We start from the raw sequence: 23,556 nt of genomic DNA, 5'->3' as shown, positions 1-23,556 counted from the left end.
CCCATGTATTTTCCAGTCACTTAGCATGGAGGAAGGGAATCTCAGCCCATGGAGAATACATGGTACGTGGTCTTCACCTGACTTAAAATCTAAAATGCTAAATTAGAAATCATTGGGGCGGGGGGCAGTTATTTTAAAAATAAAACCTACCAACTTCCTGCCTGAAAGCTGTAGGGGACACATGGCTCTTCTAGGATTTGCAGTGTGATGCTGTCTCCTCTCCAGGAACAAGGCTGCTGGGCACTAGAGGACTAGATTCTTCAAGGGTCCCGGATCTACTGTCACATAAAGTCACATCCAGAAGGAGACCTTTCCTGCCAGCTTCCAGGGCTCTTTGTGTTCTGTGACAGCATTTGAGCATAGGCCCTGCTTACCGGGCCTGGCTGCTGACAGGCGTTGGCTGCCTGCCCTCCAGGGGAGAGAATTCCTTGGGCTCCGTCTTTGAAAGGCTGTGGGGAGGTTGAAGGTGAGACTCGGGTCCCCTGACTGCAGCGAGCTGACCTGGTAGGGCAGATGCCATCACATCTGGGGGAGCCGGAGGGTGTCAGTGGAGCTTGGATGGGAACTTACCCAGCATCCTAACAAAGGTACAGAAGGACCAGGTGAACTCAGGGCTGATAACACATTACATAGTAATGGTAAAGTGGGATAGTAAGCAAACAGGTTTTCCTCTGGATTTACATATATTTTATTTTCCTACTCTTCCCTAAGCAAACAAGCCATAAGCAAGCGGGCTAAGTGTGCTCAATAAAATCAGCAACACCTGGGATGACCTCTGCCCTCGAGGGACCACTGCAATCTTTGTCAAAGGCATAGGATGCTCCTGCTCTCGTCGCACTTGACTGTAGGTGCCCTTTCCGCGACATGCAAACAGCCTCTAAGAAGAACAAAGAATGGAGGTGTCCAGGTTGGCTTGATTTCACCAGTTCACTCAGCTATGGCCACGATCTGCTGACATCAGCTCTGCAATTGAGGGGTCCTGTCTCCAGGGGGAGGCTCGCTGGGCTTGCTCCTGACGAGGGGACCCCCATTGAGGGTCAGTTCCCAGAGGAGAGTGGGGTGGGTCTGGAAAACCCCAAGGGGCAAGGTGGAGGCGCTCCCCTGTCGTAGCGGCTGGTCAGGGCCAGTTCTGCTCCCTGGCTCCACTGAACTCGCCTGAGCCTGTGAGGTCCCCAGGGGTTCCCTGTGGCACAGCAGGCACTTCTGGATGCAGAGCTGGAGGCTGAGGCTGTGACTCCAGGGGCATGTTTGGTGGTGCTTGGTACTGTTCCTGTGAACAGAGCAGAGTGGGAGGCAGGCGTCAAAGTTGCAGAACAGTCCGTACTGTGGGGCTTGGGGGTTTCCTGCCATACCTGCCCTCTGCCCAGACCCCGTAGGGAAGGCCACACAGGCAAATTCCTGAGACAGGTCAGCCAGCTCACCAAGGTGGCCATTCTAGAGAAATCTCAGAAGAGAGGAAGTGCTTTGTCAGGAACTAGGCCTCAGGTCTTTCTCTGGAGGCCACTTCTTCCTATATTGATTTAGGATGGAGGGGATGGGGGCGTTGGAGGAGCAGGTTGACCTCCCATCCAGCCCTGTATCTGAGTGTACCTTATTTTATATCCATAGCCCAAGCCAGCTTGTGTCTTGGTGATATGGTTTGGCTGTGTCACCACACAAATCTCACCTTGAATTGTAATAATCCCTACGGGTTGTGGGAAGGACCCAGTGGGAGGTAATTGAATCATGGGGGCGAGTCTTCCCATGCTGTTCTCGTGATAGTAAGTCTCACAAGATCTGATGGTTTTGTAAAGGGGAGTTTCCCTGCACATGCCCTTTTGCCTGTGCCATGTAAGATGTGGCTTTGCTCTTCCTTTGCCTTCTGCCATGATTGTGAGGCCTCCCCAGCCATGTGGAACTGTGAGTCCATTAAACCTCTTTCCTTTATAAATTACCCAGTCTCGGATATGTCTTTATTAGCAGCTGAGAACAAACTAATACACTTGGCTAGAAATGCGTCCTCCAAACAAATGGTGGCTCACACCTGTAATCCTAGCACTTGGGGAGGCAGAGGCAGGCAGATCACGAGGTCAGGAGATTGAGACCATCCTGGCCAACACAGGGAAACCCCATCTCTACTAAAAATACAAAAATTAGCTGGGCCTGGTGGCGTGTGCCTGTAATCCCAGCTACTCGGAAGGCTGAGGCAGGAGAATCACTTGAACCAAGGTGTCAGAGGTTGCAGTGAGCTGAGATTACGCCATTGCACCCCTGCCTGGCAACAGAGTGAGACTCTGTCTCTAAAAAAAGAAAGAAGAGAAGAGGAAAAGAAAAGAAAAGAAAAAAGAAAAGGAAGAAAAGCATCCTCCCTGGGTGGATTCTCCTGCCCAGAAAGTGCTGGGGCAGTGGGCATGGCCATCTGGAGTGAGTTCTGGCCACCACTTCCCAGCTGCCTTTGATGTCATCCATAAAATGGGACAGTATTGGCTCACAGATATCCTCAGGATGAAATGAGGTGATGTATAAAACGACTTTAAATGTGGTTACAATGCTGGCACGAATGAAGAGTACCAAGCAATGAGCCCACTGGGCAGAGGCCGTCCTTTCAGATGGCACTCGCCCAAGAATGCCCTCCCTCCTCCCCTTTGCCATGGGAAGGTCAGCTCCTCATGGAGTGACTCCTAAATCTTGCTAAGGATCCACTTTGCTGCCCTGAGCATTCCAGGAATGTTACCAAGTGCCTTGAGAGCATTTTCTTTAGTAAGCCCTGTAGCTGGTCAGGATGTACAGTGTCATCAGTTTGCCCCTGTGAAATAGCCCAGAAGTCCTGTGCCCCTCAGGGAGCTGGGCATGGTGGAGGCAGCCTCTGGGCTTGCCGGACCAGGCCAGGGAGCTTTGTACCGGGAGGATTACTGACGATCCTTGCACACTCCCTGGCCCAGGGCGGCTGCAGGTCATCTCAGAAGAGTAGAAAAGAAAGGTGACATCACTCGTTTATCCCTCAGATGTGTCTCGGGTGTAAAAATGTACTTAAATTGAATGTGAGTTCTAAAAACTGAAAGAGAAGAACAGATTTCAGGCTGTGCACGGTGGCTCCTGACCTCAGTGGCGCCATCTCGGCTCACTGCAACCTCTGCCTCCCAGGTTCAAGCGATTCTCATGTCTCAGCCTCCCCGTGTAGCTGGGATAATAGGCACCAGCCACGATGCCCAGCTAATTTTTGTATTTTTAATAGAAACGGGGTTTCGCCAAGTTGGCCAGGCCAGTCTCGAACTCCTGACCTCAGGTGATCCACGCACCTCGGCCTCCCAAAGTGCTAGGATTACAGGTCTGGAGTTTGAGACTGGCCTGGCCAACTTGGCAAAACCCCATCTCTACTAAAAATACAAAAATCGACTGGGTGTCGTGGTGGGTGCCTGTAATCCCAGCTACTCAGGAGGCTAAGGCAAGAGAATAGCTTGAACGTGGGAGGCGGAGGTTGCAGTGAGCCAAGATCATGCCACTGCACTCCAGCCTGGGTGACAGAGCCAGACTTTTGTCTCAAAAAAAAAAAAAAAATGAATTTCTTCATTGCTGTAAAGCTACTTTCCATATGTGACCAAGGTGAGCAGAAATGGCTGGCGAGGGTAGCCCTGGTGGGTGAGACACCGCGGGCAGGGCAGGTGGGGCGGGGAGGAGAAGCAGAGGCCCCTTCGAGGTAACGCTGGGCTGTGGCGTGATTTGTCCCCACCAAAACTCATGTGGAGGCCTGGTTCCCAGTGTGGCAACACTGGGAGGTGGGGCCTTGATGGGGTAATGAGTTTTTTTCTCTAGACTGAATTAGATCTTTTCGCAAAACAAGGCCCTCACCAGAAGCTGAGCAGATGTCGATGCCATGCTTCCTCGACTTCTAAGCCTTCAGAACCATGAGCTAAATAAGCCTCTTTTTTTCCATAAATTACTCAACCTCAGGTCTTCTGTTACAGCAACAGAAAATACTAAGATGCTGTGCGAACGTGCAAGTCCACGGCTCCTCACGGGACCTGGTGTGGGATGCTTTGGCTCAGGGGGTCCAAGGCCACTCAGCTCTTCCTCAGCACAGTTCGGCTCATCTCTCTGCTGACCAGCTTCCTACACTGAGGGTTTCCAGTCCCCAAGACTTCCATCTGTAATGGACGTAACAGTCCATAATGGCACCCAGCCCTAGCCCTCCTCCTGGACCAATCAGTGCAGCCTCCGTAGACACCAGGTCCATCCCTCAGATTCTAGATTCCAAATTCCAAAGACAAGAATCTGACTGCTCCCAGCTCTTTTGCCAGGCCACACGTTTCCAAGGGCATGGGCCAGCCACTGGACAGGCCCTCTTTGCATAAGCGATGGCAAAATACAGGGTGCCTCCTAAGACCAGTCATTAGGAGACCAGCAGCTGTGAGGGCTGATTAGCCTAGAAGGGAACATTGGATGTGGCAGCCAATCCTCTAGCACAACAGAATTAACATAAAACATAAAACAAGCTGGGTTCCAATTACTCCTTCAAACTGGATTTCACCTCCAATTTAGTGGCACACAGCAGACATCCAATAACAGATGCTGGCCATAGGTGCCTAAGGTAAGGATCTTTCTTTTTCTTTTTCTTTTTCTTTTTCTTTTTTTTTTTTTTTGGAGACAGAGTTTCGCTCTTCTTGCCCAGGCTGGAGTGCAGTGGCGCGATCTCGGTTCACTGCAACCTCTGCCTCCTGGGTTCACGAGATGGTCCTGCCTCAGCCTCGTGAGTAGCTGGGATTACAGGCAAGCACCACCACACCCAGATATTTTATATATATATATATTTTTTTCAGTAGAGACGGGGTTTCACCATGTTGGCCAGGCTGGTCTCAAACACCTGACCTCAGGCGATCCGCCCACCTTGGCCTCCCAAAGTGCTGGGATTACAGGTGTGAGCCCCCACGCCTGGACAAAGGTAAGGTTCTTATGCTCCTGGTGAGCTGGCCAGCAAGACTTAATGCCCATGGTGTCAAGTTGGCTTCATTTTCTTTAACAGCTTTATTGAGATATATTTTCATTCCATGAGGTTGACTCATTTAAAGAGTACATTTCAGTGATCTTTAGTACATCCACAGAGTTGTGCAACCATCACCACAATCTAATTTTATAACTTTTTGTTTGTTTGTTTGTTTTGTTGAGACAGGGTCTTGTTCTGTCACCCAGGCTAGAGTGCAGTGGCGTGATCACAGCTCACTGCAGCCTTGACCTTCTGGGCTCTAGTGATCCTCCTGCCTCAGCCTCCCGAGTAGCCGGGACTACAGGTGCACACTGCCATGCCCAGCTAATTTTTAAATGTTTTTTGTGGAGACAGGGTCTCCAACTCCTGCACTCAAACGATCCTCCTGCCTTGGCTTCCCAAGGTGCTGGGATTACAGGTGTGAGCCACTGTGCCTGGCTTAATTTTAGGACTTTTTTTTTTTTTGAGATGGAGTCTCACTCTGTTGCCCAGACTGGAGTATAGTGGCACAATCTCGGCTCACTGCAACCTTTCTGCCTCCTGGGTTCCAGCGATTCTCCTGCCTCAGCCTCCTGAGTAGCTGAGATTCCAAGTGCACACCACCACTCCCAGCAAATTTTTGTATTTTTAGTAGAGACAGGATTTCACCAAGTTGGCTAGGCTGGTCTTGAACTCCTGACCTCAAGTGATCCACCAACCTTGGCCTCCCAAAGTGCTGGGATTACAAGGCATGAGCCACCGTGCCCAGCTTAATTTTAGAACATTTTTATCATCCCCAAAAGAAACCCATCAGCAGTCATTCCCCCTTCCCTGCTCTCCCCCCAGCCCTAGGCAGCTGCTAATCTGCTTTCTGTCTCTGGATTTGCCTACTCTGGATGTTTTGTGTGAAAGGAGTCATACGACATGCAGCTCTGTGTCTTGTCTTCTTTCACTTAGCATGATGTTTTTGAGGTTCGTCCATGTTGCAGTATGGACCAGAACTCCGTCCCTTTTTATTGCTGAATACTATTCCATTGTAGGGACGTAAGTTGACCATCCCAAATCTGAAACTCTGAAACACTGCAAAATCTGAAATGTATTGAGCACTGACTTGAGGCTCAAAGGAAATGCTCGCTGGAATATTTCAGATTTCTGGATTTGAGATGCTCAGCTGGTAGGTACAATGCAAATATTTTAAAATCCCAAATCTGAAACACTTCTGGTCTCCAGCATTTTGGATGAGGGATACTCGACCTGCACCATTACTCACTGGAGAGCTTCTGAGTGACCCAGAGACCCACACCCCTTGTTACTCACTTCATCTGCGGGGAGCCCGACCAGGACATGTAGAGCAGGATGAGGAAGAGGAGCACCACGAAGGCAGCCAGGCTCACCCAGAATGCGATCACGATGGAATCTGCGGGAGGAGGAGATGCATCTCAGCGCTGGGTTGATGTTGACATAAAGCAACACTAGGGGGCAGTAAGGAGTCCCGGGGTATTGTGGAATGAGGGCCCCGAGTTTCAGTTGTCCTCTAGCCTCTCAGCTGTTACCATGGGGAAGATCTCCCATTAACAATCACTTTGGGAAAGAACAGAGAAGCCAAGAAGCGTTTGTGTATTGTTTTTGCTTTTTTGTTTTGTTTTGTTTTGTTTTGTTTTGTTTTGTTTTCTCAGGGCAGCTGGCCACGGAGTCTGTTTAGGGTGATTGTCTGTTAAGAGGAAACATTGAATGGAATTGTGTGCTTCCTCCCCCTCTGCCGGCCCCAACCCAGCATCTACTTGCCCAGCTCCTAGTGGTGCTCAGAGGAACAGTTCTGAAGGGTGGGAGGGAGAGGAGAGGGCTGTGGGCAGCTCCGAGTATTAGAAAGGACTCCTGGGCCCCCGGGAGGGATCTAGCGCCTACCAGGGGCTGTTGGTGGAACAGCTTCAGAGACGCCAAGAGTTGATAAGTCTAAGAAGGATGCGCGCTGGGCTGCAGCGCGCTGGTGGGGAGGCCCTTTCCGCTCTACAGGAGTTAGCCTAGGTCTGCTCAAGCCTGGATTGGCGAGGTGGAAATAGCGAGTCCCTCTCTCAGGCAGAAAGTCTCATCTCAGGGGCTGTGGCAGGAAGGAAAAAGCACTTTTGCCACCAGCACCATGGCTGGATTTGTGGCCTGAGGCTGAAGGGGGAAAAGGAAACCAGGAAACACACTTAGCCTCCCTGGGGCCCTGGGCAGAAGAACCTGGCAGACCAGGAGGGGCCTTTCCCCTTCTCCAGACTCCAGTTTGGGAACGTTAGGCCAGTTGCTATGGAACTACTTTCCAGCACGACAGTTTTTCTTGGTAGTTGTCTGTGGCTGTGGGCAGTCCGGCCCGTTGTTCGAGTCTGCCAGTGTCTCATCCCAGACCAACTGCGTAATGCCAGATGCCACAAGATGGGATATTCTAGACACCTATGTGTGTGGCCAAAAAGGGCTACTTGAGGATGATAACCTAACGAGAATTCACTGAGCACCTTTTGTGAGGGACTCTTCAGGATTCAGAGGGGGCTAAACCAGCACATCAGAAACTGCTAACTCCCCCCAACCTCCTCCTCCTCTGAACTTCTGCAGTGCTTCCAGCACTAACGCTGTCAGTAAATGAGTAAGAGAATGCACAGACCACTGAAAGAATGAATACAGTGAGAGTAATATACATAGAGGCGGAGGTGGAGGCTCTGGGGTGAAGATTGGTACTTGAGCAAAGGGTGTCATCTCTGCCATTCACAACCCCTGACAGAAGGAAAAACTGAGGATTCATAAGAGGTGATCTCGGACCCTAAAATTTAACATTAAAAACAGGGTATAATGGGCTGGGCACAGTGACCCGTGCCTATAATCTCAGCACTTTGGGACGCCAAGGTGGGAGGTGGATCACTTGAGTCGAGGAGTTCAAGACCAGCCTGGGCAACATAGCAAGACCCCATGTCTAAAAAAAAAAATTTTTTTTTAATTACCTGGGCATGGTGGTGCATGCCTATAGTCCTACCCCTTCATGAGGCTGGGGCTGGAGGATCACTTGAGGCCAGGAGTTCAAGGCTGAAGTGAGCTATGATCACGCCACTGTGCTCCAGCCTGGGCCACAGAGCGAGACACTGCCTCGAAAAAAAAAAAAAAGAATCCCCCTCAAAACAGGGTATAACGAAAAGGCACAGTACTTGCAAAATAATCATGAGTATCTACTGCCTTGTAATCTTCAGCAACCTGGCATTTATTCCATGGGGGCAGGGACAGCAAAGACCACCAGGCTGGCTCTTACGTCACTCCTCTCTGTCTCTGAGCTGAGGAACTGATGCAGTCCCCTAGAACAGTGAACTTTTTAAGGACACCTCTGGATTCCTGGGGAAAGGGAAATGAGATTGGACTGTGTGTCCTAAGTTTAAAAGGAATTTTTATTTTATTTTACTTTATTTTTTGAGACAGAGTCTTGCTCTGTCACCAGGCTGGAGTGCAGTGGCACCATCTCGGCTCACTGGAACCTCCGCCTCCTGGGTTCAAGTGATTCTCCTGCCTCAGCCTCCTGAGTAGGATTACAGGCGCCCATCACCACACCCAGCTAAGTTATGTATTTTTAGTAGAGATGGGGTTTCACCATGTTGGCCAGGCTGGTCTCGATCTCCTGACCTCGTGATCCGCCCGCCTCAGCCTCCCAAAGTGCTGGGATTACAGGTGTGAGCCACTGCGCCCGGCCAGCTTCAGGACTTTTGAAAGAAGCTTTTGACTCTCTTAGCCTTCCTTGCCCACCCCCGTGCATTGTCCTGCACTCCCCAAGAGTCACAATCTATTTACAACCCTTACAGTGTAAGAGCACATATGCTGTCAGAAAATGTGATTGGAAGTTTTATTCTGTAGGGATAGTTTAGATTTCTGCCGACACTAATGCTCTTTTTCCTTCCTAAAAATAGTGCAGGGTTTCAGGTCTTATAGCACCTAGATAAGTTCTACCAGGGATCTAGAGGAATAGCTTCAAACTCAGCACCTGAGAGCCTCCTTCTCCCAGACTGACACTTGTCTGAGTCCTTGTCGTCATCCCCAGATACTGAGCAAGAAATAAGATGACAGGTTTCACAGAACACAGTGTCTTCAGATAAGTGGAGTTTAAGTTTTGTCAGACCAAAAGGCAATCCTCTGCCACTAGTCATTTTTGGTACTAAAATCTCTTTCATCATGTTCTGTTGAAAAAAAACAGGCAAGAGAATACGATTCTTTTCCCTCTTCTTACTGAAGGTTCACCTGAGTGCTTGGAGAGAACATTTCATTCCAAAAGCAAGAGCTGTGTGACTCTCTAGTGTCACGAATATTTAGACATCCCTAGGCTGGTTTTCCCAACAGGGAGCCCCAGGCTGGGTTGACAATGAAACTGGTCCAGCCATAGAAACTTACCTCCTCTCCTCTCTCCTATCCTCCCTTCTCCCTGGCTGTTCTTTCTCCTTTCCTTCCCTCTCTCCTATCTTCCCTCCTTCTTTTCTTTCCTTCCCCTCTGGGTCCACACTGCTGGAATGAGGGGAATTAGTCATCAGCAGCGGAGTGACAGGAAAGGTCTGGATGGCATGACCAGGCTGCACTTCATCTTGGGAGGATTCTCGAGTTAACAAATTAATCCAATCGAAGAGCTCCTTCTTATAGTAGGCACTTCTGTTTTGTTAAATAGACAGTTTTAGCAATTCCTCCATTCTTCATTCTACTAACGTTTGGGTTCCAGAGTTCTAGTAGAAAATCAAGACGTGGCTGGGCGTGGTGCCTCAGCCGGTAATCCCAGCCCTTTGGGAGGTCAGGAGTTCGAGACCAGCCTGGTCTATGTGGTGAAACCCCGACTCTACTAAAAAAAAAAAAAAAATACAAAAATTAGCTGGGCGTGGTGGTGCATGCCTGTAGTCCCAGCTACTTGGGAGGCTGAGGGAGGAGAATTGCTTGAACCCAGGAGGTGGAGGCTGCAATGAGCCAAGATAGTGCCACTGCACTCTAGCATGAGTGACAGAGTAAGACTTGGTCTTAAAAAAAAAAAAAAAAGATGTTTTCCTTATTAGGGAATAATAATGTGGTTAAGAACCCAGGCTCTGGAGGTGAGTGTTTCCTGGCTAACATCTAAATCTGCTCATTTGTAAACTGAGGATAGTAGTACCTATTAAATAGGTACTACTTATATCGAATTACATAAGCATAAATTAAATGTTAGGAGAATTAAATAAAGTATCTACATAAATGCTCATGGCACCATTTCTTGTTCCGTGTTTATGAAACAATTTATAAATAGAACTAAAATTATTTCTGTTAAGAGGATTTTGTGGCAAGTAATATCATTGTATCCTTCAAGTTCACCCAAATGTCGGATATGAGTACAGGGAATTGTGGGGCATGATGGCTCACACCTGTAATCCCAGCACTTTGGGAGACCAAGGTGGGTGGATCACCTAAGATCAGGAGTTCAAGACCAACCTGGCCAACATGGTGAAACCCTGTCTCTACTAAAAATACAAAATAAAATTAGTCAGGCATGGTGGTGCATACCTGTAATCCCAGCTAGTCGGGAGGCTGAGGCAGGTGAATCGCTTGAACCTGGGAGGTGGAGGTTGCAGTGAGCCGAGATCAAGCCACTGCACTCCAACCTGGGTGACAGAGTGAGACTCCATCTCAAAAAAAAAAAAAAAAAAGAGAGAGAGAATTGTGGCATAGGTTACTAGCTGTCAACCCTAAGGTCGGCCCCTTGTGTGCTTCCATCATAATAGGACCCTTGCTTTTAGCAGGACACATGGCCGCCTGAGTTAAAAACTACATTTCCTTGCGTCCTTTTCAGAGAAACATGTGATAAGGTTCTGGCCAACGTGATATGAGTGGAGCCATCACAGGACAGCTTCTAGAAGCCTCCCTCCAGGGATTGCTAGACTTCTAGCATCGTGTGTCCATTCTTATTCCCTTACTCCTTGTTGCTCCCTAAACATGGATGTGATGGTCAGAGTGTGTCTTGCAACACGAGGATGAGGGCGGCCATGTCCCAGGGATGGTAGTGCAATGAGCTGAAAGGATGTGAGTTCCTAAGGACTCCATGGAGCCACCTCACCAGCCCAGTCCTGTAGACTGAGAGAAAATAACTTCTGGTTCATATGGTACTCTGTTAGTTGTAATCCATTTCTTTACCAAGTCAGCAAAGAAACGGACTTTCTCAATGAATGTACCAGAACTTAAAAATCCAAATGAAAAGTGACCTTCAAAATAATCATCCTCTCTCTACCATGGCGTCATAGAATTCTTACTAAAACACATGTATTGATCAAACACTTATAGATCTCTTCTTTTGGAATTACCTTCAAGGAGTCACACATAGACACAATTTTGCTATGTTGTGAGATAATTCATTTATGACATCCAGATGGTATCAACCAGCTTAATCACCCATTTCATTAATCTGATTTGTTTCTGGGTGAATCTTAACTATTTCCAAAAAGAAACTTCATCCTCAAAAGAGATACACAATTTATCACCACAAATGTTTCCTAGAATGTGTTGTGGCCACCCAGCAACATCAGTTCAAGAAGTTGTTGAGCAATAGAAGAGTCATTCAAGCATTGCACCTGCCCCTAGTGCTACCTTGATGGAAATTCATTCGCAGATACACATTCTGGTAGCTTTTGTTTAAAAATTACTTTCACTACTTATGTCATGCCCGTGGGAATGATCATTTGCTGAAGAATTTGAAGCTGCAATTAAAGTTGAGGCCTGAAATTGATTGCTCTGAATGAGAGAAAAAGAGTTATATGTAGTTGTTTTGTTTAATCTGTACTTTGAATTTTCTACATTGTGTACAGAGAAATTGGTTGGCAGTGTCATTTTGTTCTCTTGCTTCCAATACTCAAAGAAGCAGATGAACAGACTGTCTTATTGAACCAGCGTGACAGCGGAGGTCGATATGGACTGTGACCGGTTCTTCTTAACCCATAAGTAAAGGGAAGGAGGTATATTGACCTGAGAGGTAAATAATAGAGCATTAAGCCAGGCACTACTCAAGGGAAATCAGCCCATCCTACTCTCTGAAAGGGAGCATTAGGCTGGTGTCTGGAGACTCACTATGTTAGAATAATCTGTATTGCTGCTGTAAGATTGGTTTTCTTCCTCAGAAAAGGACACAGATGCAGATCAAACATGTACTTAGTCAATTGAGGCAGGGCCGCAGGAAACAGATTTGCATTTTCCACCTTGATGACAGTTTCAAGGAAAGGTTGTGATTCTTAAGCTTTCCTTGGAACAGTCAGAAGCCCTGTCCGAAAATCACAAGGGCAAAATCCCTGTCAAGTGCCTGCAACAAAATCACACCAGACTTCGAGCAGTCCCTGGGAAAGGGTAGCCCAGAGCCTTCAGTTTGGCACTGATTGCTCCATATAAATAAATATATATATATATATCCCTAAATGTTTCCAAATATCTGCCCAAACATGATGGGATATATTCCAGCATATGTATGTATTAGTCTGTTTCCACATTGCTATAAAGAAATACCTGAGACTGGGTAATTTATTTAAAACATAAATAGATAAAAAAAGAGGTTTCATTTGCTCATGTTCCTCAGGCTGTACAGGAAGTATGGCAGCTTCTGCTTCTGGGGAGACTTCAGGAAACTTACAGTTATGGCGGAAGGCAAAAGGGGAGCCAGCACTTTACATGGCCAGAGCAAGAGGAAGAAAGAGGAGATGCCACACACTTTTAAATAACCAGATTTCAAAATAACTCACTCATTACCATGAGAAAGCACCAAGGGGATGGTGCTAATCCATTCATGAGAACTCTGTCCCCATGACCCAATCACCCACTACCATGCCCCCCCTCCAATACTGGGGATTACGATTCAACATGAGATTTGCTGGGGACACAGATCCAAATCATATCAGAGCATAAACACAAAAATTTTAAAACCCATCCTCCTTGGGCCGAGCGCGGTGGCTGATGCCTGTAATCCCAGCACTTTGGGAGGCTGAAGTGGGTGGATCACAAGGTCAGGAGATCAAGACCATCCTGGCTAACACGGTGAAACCCCGTCTCTACTAAAACTACAAAAAATTAGCCGGGTGTGGTGGCGGCGCCTGTAGTCCCAGCTACTCAGGAGGCTGAGGAAGGCGAATGGTGGCAGGAGGCAGAGATTGCAGTGAGCCGAGATCATGCCATGGCACTCCAGACTGGACAACAGAGCGAGACTCTGTGTCAAAAAAAAAAAAAAAAAAATCCATCCTCCCTGTTAGGTTAATGCATGAACCCTGCATATTCTTTGGATTTTGATTCCTCCTCTACTCTGAACAAGATTTGAACCCAGCCTGGCCTCACACATTTTAGCCATCTGCCCAAATGGCATTCTAGTGAAAACATCTTTTTTTTTTTTTTTTTTTTTTTTAAGATGGAGTCTCATTCTGTTGCCCAGGCTCTCGAGTGCAGTGTAATGACCTTGGCTCACTGTAACCTCCGCCTCACAGGTTCAAGTGATTCTCCTACCTCAGCCTCCTGAGTAGCTGGGATTACAGGCACCTGCCACCACACCCAGCGAATTTTTTGTATTTTTAGTAGAGATGGGGTTTTGCCATGTTGGCCAGGCTGGTCTCGAACACCTGACCTCAAGTGATCCACCCACCTGGGCCTCCCAAAGTGCTAGGATTACAGGCATGAGTCTCCACACATGGCCTAGCGAAAACATCTAAGCCAGAGCTTTGCCTTTTTATTTCCATCTTGAAGCATCCCTGGGCCCTGGGATCCACTCTCAGCTTCTTCCTGTCTTTGATGTGTGTTGCTGCAGAGAAGGTTTGCAGAACTAGGGTGTGATGTTATTCTGATTTGTTTGATTGGGGAGGAGACCCAGGCTCCAAAGAACTGGCCAGCTGAGAGAAAGTTGAATTCATCAGCCAGGAAGTCTACAAAGGCAGCCACCTGCTTTCTGCGGTATAGTCTCTGTCCACCCTCACCTGACTCACGCTCACCTCACCCCACCCATGAAGCCATGGAACAGCATCCCTCAGACTGCCTGACACAGAATTTTGCTTTTGTCTGTTTTAGATTTTTTTTTTCAGTAAACTTATCTGAATTCTAATACTGAAAACAAAAGTACACAGAACAGCTTCACTTAACACACAACAGTGGAAGAAGTTTCACTCTCATCAAGGCCATTATTTACCATAGCAAAATCCTGGAAACGCCCTGTATGTTCAAAGATACGAATTTCTAGAACACCATGCAAAGTTTTTGTGAAAGAATATTTAATGACATGGGAAAACAAAATATGAGGTCAATAGGAACAGAGTACAAAACAATACAGTGAGATCCTATATCTCTATCTATCTATCTATCTATCTATCTATCTATCTATCTATCTAGTATTAATAGTAGACTCTCTCTGGCTGCTTTAGCTGAAACCCAAGACTGAAATCCAATCCAAAGATGGTGTTATTGTCAGAATGTTGTGTCCTCCCAAAATTCATATGTTGAATCCCTAATCCCCACTGTGAAAATATTTGGAGGTGGGTCCTCATCTAATGAAATTTAGATGACATTATAAGAGTGATGCTCCCGTGATGGGATTAGTGTCCTTCTAAGAAGAAGATAAGGCACAGAATGCATTTGCACCACCCCCACTGTGCCCACTGAGGAAAGGCCATGAGAGGACACAGCAAGAAGGTGGCCATCTATTTTCAAGCCAGGAAGGGAGCTCTCACCAGACGCTGAATCTGCTGTCATCTTGATCTTGGACTTCCAGCCTCTATAACTGTATGAAAATAAATTTCTGTTTTTTAAACCACCCAGTCTATGGTATTTTGTTACATTGGCTTGAGCAGACTAAGGCAGGTGCCAACTACTTAAAGTTTGATTTCGTGATGCTTGGCTCTGAATAATTTTTTTTAAGAGATGATAGAACAGTATGTGGAGTCTCCCACAACTCTTACTCTGTTGGAGAGGGCGGGAAGCTGCATTAGTTCATTCTTGCACTGCTATAAAGAAATACCTGAGACTGGGTAATTTATGAAAAAAAGAGGCTTAACTGGCTCACAGTTCTGTAGGCTGTATAGGAAGCATGGCTGAGGAGTCCTCAGGAAAGTTGCAGTCATGGCAGAAGGCAAAGGGGAAGCAGGCACATCTTCACATGGCCAGAGCAGGAGGAAGCGGTGGGGGGCGTCATACACGTTTAAACAACCAAATCTCATAAGCAGCAACTCACTATCACAAGAGCAGCATCAAGGAGGAGATCTGCCCTCATGATCCAATTGCCTCCCACCAGACCCCACCCCCAACATTGGGGTTTGCAATTTGACATGAAATTTGAGTGGGAATACAGTCCTAAACCATATCAGAGGCACTTCCCTGACCTTGAGTTAGGCCAGAGTCTGGCATGTGCTCCAGACAGTCTCCAGAGCAAGAGGCTTAGCAGTTGGTGGCAGCAGAGTAGACAGGGGGCTGCCATCCTGGTGTCAGAGGGAAAGCTGTGTGCAGTGTAAGACACATTAGAGGGCCTCAGGGGAGGGTAGGCTCAGAGCCTGGAGCAGGCTAAAGGAATGGTGGAGCAACTCCAGGTGGGGTTGGTCTGAGAACAGAGAAAGGAGCTGGCAGAGCAAATAAAGGAAAAGCATCCATTTCACCATGCTGGGGAAATAGGAAGCTCTAACTTTGAGTGGAATTCAAGGATTGTTTGTGTTTAAACATTTTAAAAATGTATTTCATGGGACTGGACATTTGCTTTGGTAACTAAAGTGACTGAGATATTTCTTCAAATTTAAGAGTGAGTAGTGAAGCTATGAGGTGGGGAAAGAGCCAGTGCCACTAGCTAGGTTTGCAAGGCAGCCTCGACTTCCTGGGCTCAAGCAATCCTCCCGCCTCAGCTTCCTGCATAGATGGGACCACAGGCACGTGCCACCACACCCAGCTAATTGTTCATTCATTCGTTCATTCATTCATTCATTCATTTGTGGAGAGGGGTTCTTCCTATGTTGCCCTGGCTGAATATCCATCCTGCAATTTTTGCTAATCCCATGGTTGTGAAGTGCTCTCTCATGGCTCTCTCCCCATGCATTTCCCAGGCCACTTGTGAAGCTGGATATTTTTTCTCTCTGTGGGCCATTTGAGTTTTCCCTGTGGCTACTGTCTTTTCATACCCTTGCCTATACTCTTTTGTTCTTTTCCTTATTGACTGATAAATTGCATTAAATGATGAAATAATAAACTTATTTCCATTTTAAAAGAAAAAAGATATTTCCAGAACAGTTTCTAAAAATATAAGAAAAGAGTTGGCTGGGTGTGGTGGCTCATGCTTGTAATCCCAGCACTTTGGGAGGCCAAGGCAGGCAGATCACAATGTCAGGAGTTCAAGACCAGCTTGGCCAATACTGTGAAAACCTGTCTCTACTAAAAATGCAAAACGTAGCTGGTGTGGTGGCAGGCACCTGTAATCCCAGCTACTCAGGAGGCTGAGGCAGGAGAATCGCTCGAACCCAGGAAGTGGAGGTTGCAGTGAGCCGAGATCGCGCCACTGCACTCCAGCCTGGGCAACAGAGATAGACTCCATCTCAACAAAACAAACAAAAAGAAGGAAGGAAGAAAGAAAGGAAGGGAAGGGAAGGGAAGGGAAGGGAAGGGAAGGGAAGGGAAGGGAAGGGAAGGGAAGGAAAGAGAAGGGAAGAAAGAGAGAGTCACTGCAACTTCTTTGTTGTTCCTTGAAAATGCCAGGTGCTCGCCTGCCCTGGAGCCCTTGCCCTGCTGTTCCTGCTGCATGGGAGGCTTCTTCTGAGACCTCCTCCAGGCACCATCGTGATGGCTCGCCTCCTCCCAGGGACCCTGGGGAGGCCTTCACTGGTGCCCTGTTCATAGTGGCAATCTTTCCTTGGGTCCCTGCTCTCCCTAGCTGCCCCCTCTAGTTTTATTTTTTACTTTTTTGAGATAGAGTTTTGCTCTTGTTACCCAGGCTGGAGTGCAATGGTGTGATCTCAGCTCACTGCAGCCTCTGCCTCCCAGGTTCAAGCAATTCTCCTGCCTCAGTTTCCCAAGTAGATGGAATTGCAGGCACCTACCACCATGCCCAGCTAAGTTTTTATATTTTTAGTAGAGACACGGTTTCACCATGTTGGCCAGGCTGGTCTCGAACTCCTGAACTTAGGTGTGATCCACCCACCTCGGTCTCCCAAAATGCTGGGATTACAGGCATGAGCCACCGTGCTCAGCCCAGTTTTATTTTTCTGTATGGAGCACATATTACCATCTGCCACATTTTTCTTGTTTATGGTGAATTAAAGACCACCCCATATTTTCAACAGTTCTCCCATTGAGATGGGGCTCTCATTCTCTCTGCTTGAATCTGGCTAGCCTGGGTAATGGACCTGCCCAGGGGAACACGGCCAGGATGTGGCAGAGCCAAGATGTGAATCCAGCCGACTGGCTCAGCAGTCCACGTGCCTGACCTCTGCCTAGCCCCTGCCTCCTGGTGGGTTCCCTAGAAAAAAACTCAACAACCACCTATTTGGAGTTTAAACATTCTTATGTGTGTTGTGGGGGGTAGGGGGAGTTTTGTCTAGCCCCAAACTTCTCTTCTAGGGAAAATAGAAATTACATTCAAATAAAACATAAAGACTGGGATACTGTGACACAGATAGGAATAAAAAAGACCCCAAGAAGTATCTCTCTCTGTGGGTGTCAAGGACCCCTGACACCCTGAGGAGCTTGGAGGTGAAATGGTGTCTGTTATCTTCTGTCATAAATTTGGAATTCACCTCCTAAGAAATGAAGATACTTTTGAAGCAAAAACATTATTATTATTATTATTATTATTATTATTATTATTATTATTTGAGACGGAGTCTTGCTCTGTTGCCCAGGTTGGAATGCAGTGGTGTGACCTCATCTCCCTGCAACCTCTGCCTCCTGGGTTCAAGTGATTCTTGTGCCTCAGTCTCCCGAGTAGCTGGGATTACAGGCATGTGTCAACACACCCAGCTAATTTTTGTGTTTTTAGTAGAGATAGGGTTTCACCATGTTGGCCAGGCTGGTCTCAAACTCCTGATCTCAAGTGATCCACCCGCCTCGGCCTCCCAAAGTGCTGGGATTACCAGCATGAGCCACCGTGCCTGACCTGTGTTTACTTTTTCTGTGTGTGTGTGTGTGTGTGTGTGGAGATGGGGGGGGGGGGGTCTCACTGTGTTGCCCGGGCTGGCCTTGAACTCCTGGCCTCAAGTCATCCTCCCTAGTTGGTGGGATTACAGGTATGAGCAACGGCACCCAGCCCTGCATTTACTGTTTGACAGACAGTATGTGATTATAGTGAGTGAAAACCCAAGGAAGCCAAGACTTCCTATGGGATAGGTAATGCATGGGTTTCCAGGGCTGAGGTCCAGTCTTCCCAGGCTTTGTTTTTGTTTTGTTTCTCATGCTCACTTCCTCATCTAACCTGTCATTGTGATCGAGTAGCTGGACTCCTCAGAGAAGATTGTCCACACATGCCATGTTAGCCAAGAGATGAGGAACCCGAGGGCAGATGAGCAAAAAGAAGCAAAGTCATGCTGGTTTGTCCTTGCTGAGACCATGATGATTAAATGTATGTTGGCATTTTGGTAACAATTATTAAATCCTGCATCTTAGGGATGGAGAGAATAACTGTCCCAAATCTAAATACAGACAATGGAAAAGGCAAATCTTTAATTTGAGGAAACTCGCTCAGCTTATTGGAGCCCCAAACAAATTAAACAAGAAATCTGTCTTTAAAAGAATATTTTGGCCAGGTGCGGTGACTCACACCTGTAATCCCTAGCACTTTGGGAAGCCGAGATGGGGGGATCACTTGAGGCCAGGAGTTCCAGACCAGCCTGGGTAACATAACATGTCTCTATAAAAAATACACAAAATTAACCAGGTGTTGTGGCATGTGCCTGTAGACTCAGTTACTTGGGAGGCTGAGGTAGGAGGATTACTTGACCCAGGGCGGTCAAGGCTGCAGTGAGCTATGGTCACGCCACTGCACTCCAGCCTAAGCAACAGAGCTAGACCCTATCTCCAAAATAAAATAAAATAAAATAAAATAAAAATAAAAATTCTGCTTCCAAAGTGTCTTCGTGACTTAGTAGGTTACTTCCAAGCTTATTACAGAAGTTAACAGATACAATTTCTCTTCCGGCACCATTCATTTATATCTACAAGTGAACTAGCCACATTGCTGCTTTCCCGTGATGTCTACTGGAGTTAATAAGTGAATGCAGAGAAAGCCGGGAGTGGCCAGTCATTTGGGCTGGCCCCCAGCCTCTGTCGGGCCAGCTTCCCTAGTTTAGACTTACGTTTGTGGGCTTTCAGCTTCTTCTCGTCTACGGGAATGAGGTCCAGATAGTCCAGGTAGTATTCATAGCTGTAGTATGGGGCAGAGGCATTGGTCCCGTTGGCCATATCTGTGGCACTGGGCAGTCAGCGTCTGGGCCAGCAGCCTTGCCTCTGGAGCCAGGTGCCGAGCCCCTGGGAGGAGACTGCCTCACTGATTTCTGCAGGAATCGTCCAAGTGTGTCTGTGGGTCTCTAGGCTCAAGGTCTGCCCACTTATCAGAGCTATTTGGCTGGAAGAAAGGTCAGGGGGCTGTGCCTCACATCGCCAGCATCCAGCAGAGCCTCCCATCCTGCCGCTCTTGATAAAACTCCAAAGCAAACAGAGCAGAGAGGCGGGAGAGCGGCTTTCCAGGGCAGCCCTAGGATGCCCCTCTGTGTAAGGACAGGGAGCTGGGCAGGAAATAGACACCTAGGGCCCCTTAGAAAATGCCCAGTAGGAATGGAAAGACAATCACTTTTTGCCCTAAATACTTGAAAAGTTAAAAGAATCAAAATGTAAGCCTGACTGTGCCCTTGACTTATATTTAAGCAATTCTTGATGCTGTTGAGCAACCACCGAACTGCTGGCTTAGATTCAAAATCTGAGGGCAGAAATTGAGTGATGTCAGCCATGAACTTGTAAAAACCTCTGTCATGCACTCATAGCCAGTTAATTAAAACCCAAAGAGAGCCCCCCTGCCCCGACAGAGTGCACCTCTCCGCTTATATCTAAGCCCCCAAGAACCAACCAGCTGGCTGCATTTGTTCAAACTCAAAAGGCTGTTTATCTGGGCCACGACCCCATGTGGTTCGAGCTCTTGGGAAACAGAGTCCACTCAGCTCTTGGCTGATACCACACGTGACGCAGATTCTGCTGGGTTTCTGTAGGGCTTGACTCCAAATTCTACACCCTCTTCTAAGATCCTCAGACACTAACAAGAGGAACATTCTGAACATCTGGAATGAGCAGGACCACAGGTGACAGGAACCCTAGAATTTAGCCTTTGAGAATTAGGAGGCCAAAACATACAGCTTATGGGGCCTTTCCCTCCAATACGCCCAGCTTTCTTGTGTTCTTGATTCAGGTCCACACTGTCAGAATAAAGCTGGGTATTGACAGTGTAGACAGTCCACCCAGATAACTTGAGCCCCTCTGCTGGTTTTGCTGAGGCTTGCCATGCCTGAGGCATTCCTTGGGGAGCACTTTGAGGGTAGTTCAGTTGACCGGAAGGGGAGGAATGAGGCTCTTGTGGTTCCAAAGGCAGGGGCAAAAGATCCACTTGAACAGTAAAACAAAATCCCTGGTCCCGCTACGCCCTACACTTCTGACACCAGACGTGTAGGGCTTTTCCATACCAAGCAATTTTCTATTCTTGGCAGACACTGGCTGGGTGTCCTACAATGTAACTCAATCCTGACACTATGTCATTTGCTAGAATGGCTCATACACAGAACTCAGGACAAACAGTTCACTTACTAAATGACTGGTTTGTCATAAAAGAATACAGCTCAGGAACAGCCACGTGGAAGAGACACATGGGGCAGGATATGGGAAGGGGCACGGATTTTTCCACGCTTGATCCAGGTGCACACCCTCCCAGCACCTCAACGTGTTCAGCAACTTGGAAGTTCTCTGAACCCCCTTGAGGACGGTTTTTGTAGAGTTTTATCATGTGCTATGCCATCTAGATTATTATTATATTCCATTATTTGGGCAGCATTGATGAAATCACTGGCTATCAGTGAATGAACTCAATCCCCAGCCTCTCTCCCCTTTCCAGGGTGGGAGGGAACGTTGCAACCCTCTAATATATGGTAGGTTCCTCTGACAACCAGCCCCCACCTCATTAGCATAAACTCAGGTAGAGTTGAAAGTGGCTTATGCTGAATAACAGAAGACACTCCTCTTACTCCGTTACTCAGATATTGCAAGTTTTACGAGTTCTGTGCTACCAGGGACAAAGATCAAATACAGTCAAATGCTGACTAATAATGCTTCCATCAATGACCAACTCCATATAGAACAGTGGTCACATGAGATTATCATAGAGCTGAAAAATTCCTATCACTTAGTGACGCTGTAGCCAACATAACATCATTGCACATTTACTTTATTTTATAAATAAATTTAGTATACGCTAAGTGTGGTGTTTGTAAAGTCTACAGTAGGTGTCCAGCAATGTCTTAAGCCTTTGCATTCACTCACCACTCCCTGCCTCATGCTGGGCAACTTCCAGGCCTACAGGAGTCATTCAGGTAAGGACCCTATACAGATGTACTATTTTTTTCTTAATCTTTTATACTTTTTTTTTTTTTACTGTATCTTTTGTATGTTTAGATATGTTTATATCTAACACTAATAATATCATAATACTATCATAAATCCTTACCATTGTGTTATAATTGCCTAAAGTATTCAGCATAGTAACAATAGGTTTGTAGCCTGGGGACAATAGGCTAGGCCGTACAGCCAAGGTGTGTGGTAGGCTGTGCCCTCTAGATTTGTGTAAGTTACACTCTCTGGTGTTCACACAATAACGAAATCACTGAGCGATGCAGTTCTCACAATGTATCCCCGTCGTGAAGTGACACATGACTCTACATGTTTCTTATATCAAAATATCACAAAGACATCCCCCACACCATGCACCCACCTGTGTACTTCCAGATGTTTCTGTGTACACTGCTGTACACGTGCCTCCCAGGTGTGTACAACACTGTGCAAATAACACCACTATTCTGGGCTGAATTGTGCTCCCCCAAATTCCTAAGTTGAAGCCTTTACCCCCAGTATCTCAGAATGTGACTGTATTTGGAGATAGGATCTTCAGAAACATAATTAGGTTAAAAAGCCATGACAACGGGTTTTAATTCAAGATGACTGGTATCTTCATAAGAAGAGGAGGTTGGGATAGGACCAAAAGAAGAGGATGTGAAGACATAGGGAGGAGATGGCCATTGACTATTGCAAGGAACCTCAGAATGAAACCAGGCCACTTACACCTTGATCTTGGACTTCTAGCCTCCAGAACTGTGAGGAAATACATTTCTGGTTTTTTCTTCTTTTCTTTTCTTTTCTTTTCTTTTTTTTTTTGAGACAGAGTCTTGCTCTGTTGTCCAGGCTGGAATGCAGTGACTTGATCTTGGCTTATTCCCACCTCTGCCTCCTGGGTTCAAGTAATTCTCCTGCCTCAGCCTCCCAAGTAGTTGAGATTACAGGCATGCACCACCATGCCTGGCTAATTTTGTATTTTTAGTAGAGACGGGGGTTTCATCATGTTGGCCACGCTGGTCTCGAACTCCTGACCTCAGGAGATATGCCTGCCTTGGCCTCCCAAAGTGCTGAGATTACAGGCGTGAGCCACCATGCCTGGCCATATTTCTGTTAAGACACCTATTCTATGGGACTTTGGGCTAGTTGGGCAGAGCGAGCAGACTAATACTGTTACAATGGGTAGCTAGTCAGGTATGAGTAAGGCAGGAGAGGGCTCTGCCGACACATACACGGGGAGTGTCGGGCCACCATCAAGTGATGGTTAGGCTGTTGTTAACTATCTCTCTAAAGTCATAATTGGTCACAGGTGGCACCAGGGAAAGGCAGGCTCCCAATAGATAGAAAACACCTAAAACCGGTCAGCAGCTTCCTGATAGGATCTCAGGAGTTGGGCACGTGGGCTCAAGCATGGCATGTGGACAGCCCACCCCCAGGGAGGAATCAGGGGAGAAGGAATGCAAGACCCCGGAAACAGGCCCACGTATGAAGCCCCGAGTCAAACGGTCCAGCCGTGCACTTCATCTCCCCAGGTGCCCGCTTGGCCCCCTTCCATGTGTACTTTATTTTCTTTCGTTCCTGCTCTAAAGCTTTCTAATAAGCTCCCACTCCTGCTCTAAAACTTGCTTCCGTCTCTTTTCCTGCCTTGCGCCCCTTAGTTGAATTCTTCCTTCGGAGGAGGCAAGGATTGAGGTTGCTGCAGACCCCTATGAATTTGCTGCCAGTAGCGATACGACTATCTGTCATCTGGATCTAGTTGCCTTGGATAGAATTACTATATTCAGCAGTTGCAGAATACACATTATTTTTAAGTGTAATTTATGCTTTTTTGATACTATGATAAATGTTTTCTGTTAGTATCAAAAATTATAATATATATAGGAATAAAATTAACAAAATATGTGCTAGAGTAAAACCTGCAAAATGTTACTGAGATGAAATAAGACTTAAAATATGGAGAGAGATACCAGCTTATGGTTTGAAAAATTCAGTATTATTAAGATGTTGAATGGCCCCAAATTGATCATGTT

At 47.0% G+C, this 23,556-nt stretch overlaps 1 protein-coding gene across 1 annotated transcript; it reads right to left on the bottom strand.

Moving 5' to 3' along the window:
• Positions 1–670: 670 nt before the first annotated feature.
• Positions 671–19,466, bottom strand: MRAP (melanocortin 2 receptor accessory protein). The gene is made up of 3 exons (XM_010358810.2): positions 19,237–19,466; positions 6,257–6,356; positions 671–1,270 (listed from the first exon to the last, which is right to left on the bottom strand). Exons 1-3 carry the CDS (start codon positions 19,340–19,342, stop codon positions 958–960), a joined length of 519 nt encoding a protein of 172 aa, XP_010357112.2. The 5' UTR covers positions 19,343–19,466; the 3' UTR covers positions 671–957.
• Between the last annotated feature and the right edge of the window lie 4,090 nt (positions 19,467–23,556).

The sequence above is a fragment of the Rhinopithecus roxellana genome, chromosome 13 (assembly GCF_007565055.1).
Source record: "Rhinopithecus roxellana isolate Shanxi Qingling chromosome 13, ASM756505v1, whole genome shotgun sequence".
Classification (NCBI taxonomy): Eukaryota; Metazoa; Chordata; class Mammalia; order Primates; family Cercopithecidae; genus Rhinopithecus; species Rhinopithecus roxellana.
The sequence above is the reverse complement of the archived record's forward strand: the minus strand, read 5'-3'. Positions and strand labels throughout refer to the sequence as shown.

Coding starts and splice junctions, on each gene's coding strand:
- MRAP (XM_010358810.2), bottom strand. CDS start 19,342: ATGGCCAACGGGACCAATGCCTCTGCCCCATACTACAGCTATGAATAC. Junction 6,357..19,236: donor GAAGCTGAAAGCCCACAAAC/GTAAGTCTAAAC, acceptor CTCCTCCCGCAG/ATTCCATCGTGATCGCATTC. Junction 1,271..6,256: donor TCGGGCTCCCCGCAGATGAA/GTGAGTAACAAG, acceptor CTCTGTTCACAG/GAACAGTACCAAGCACCACC.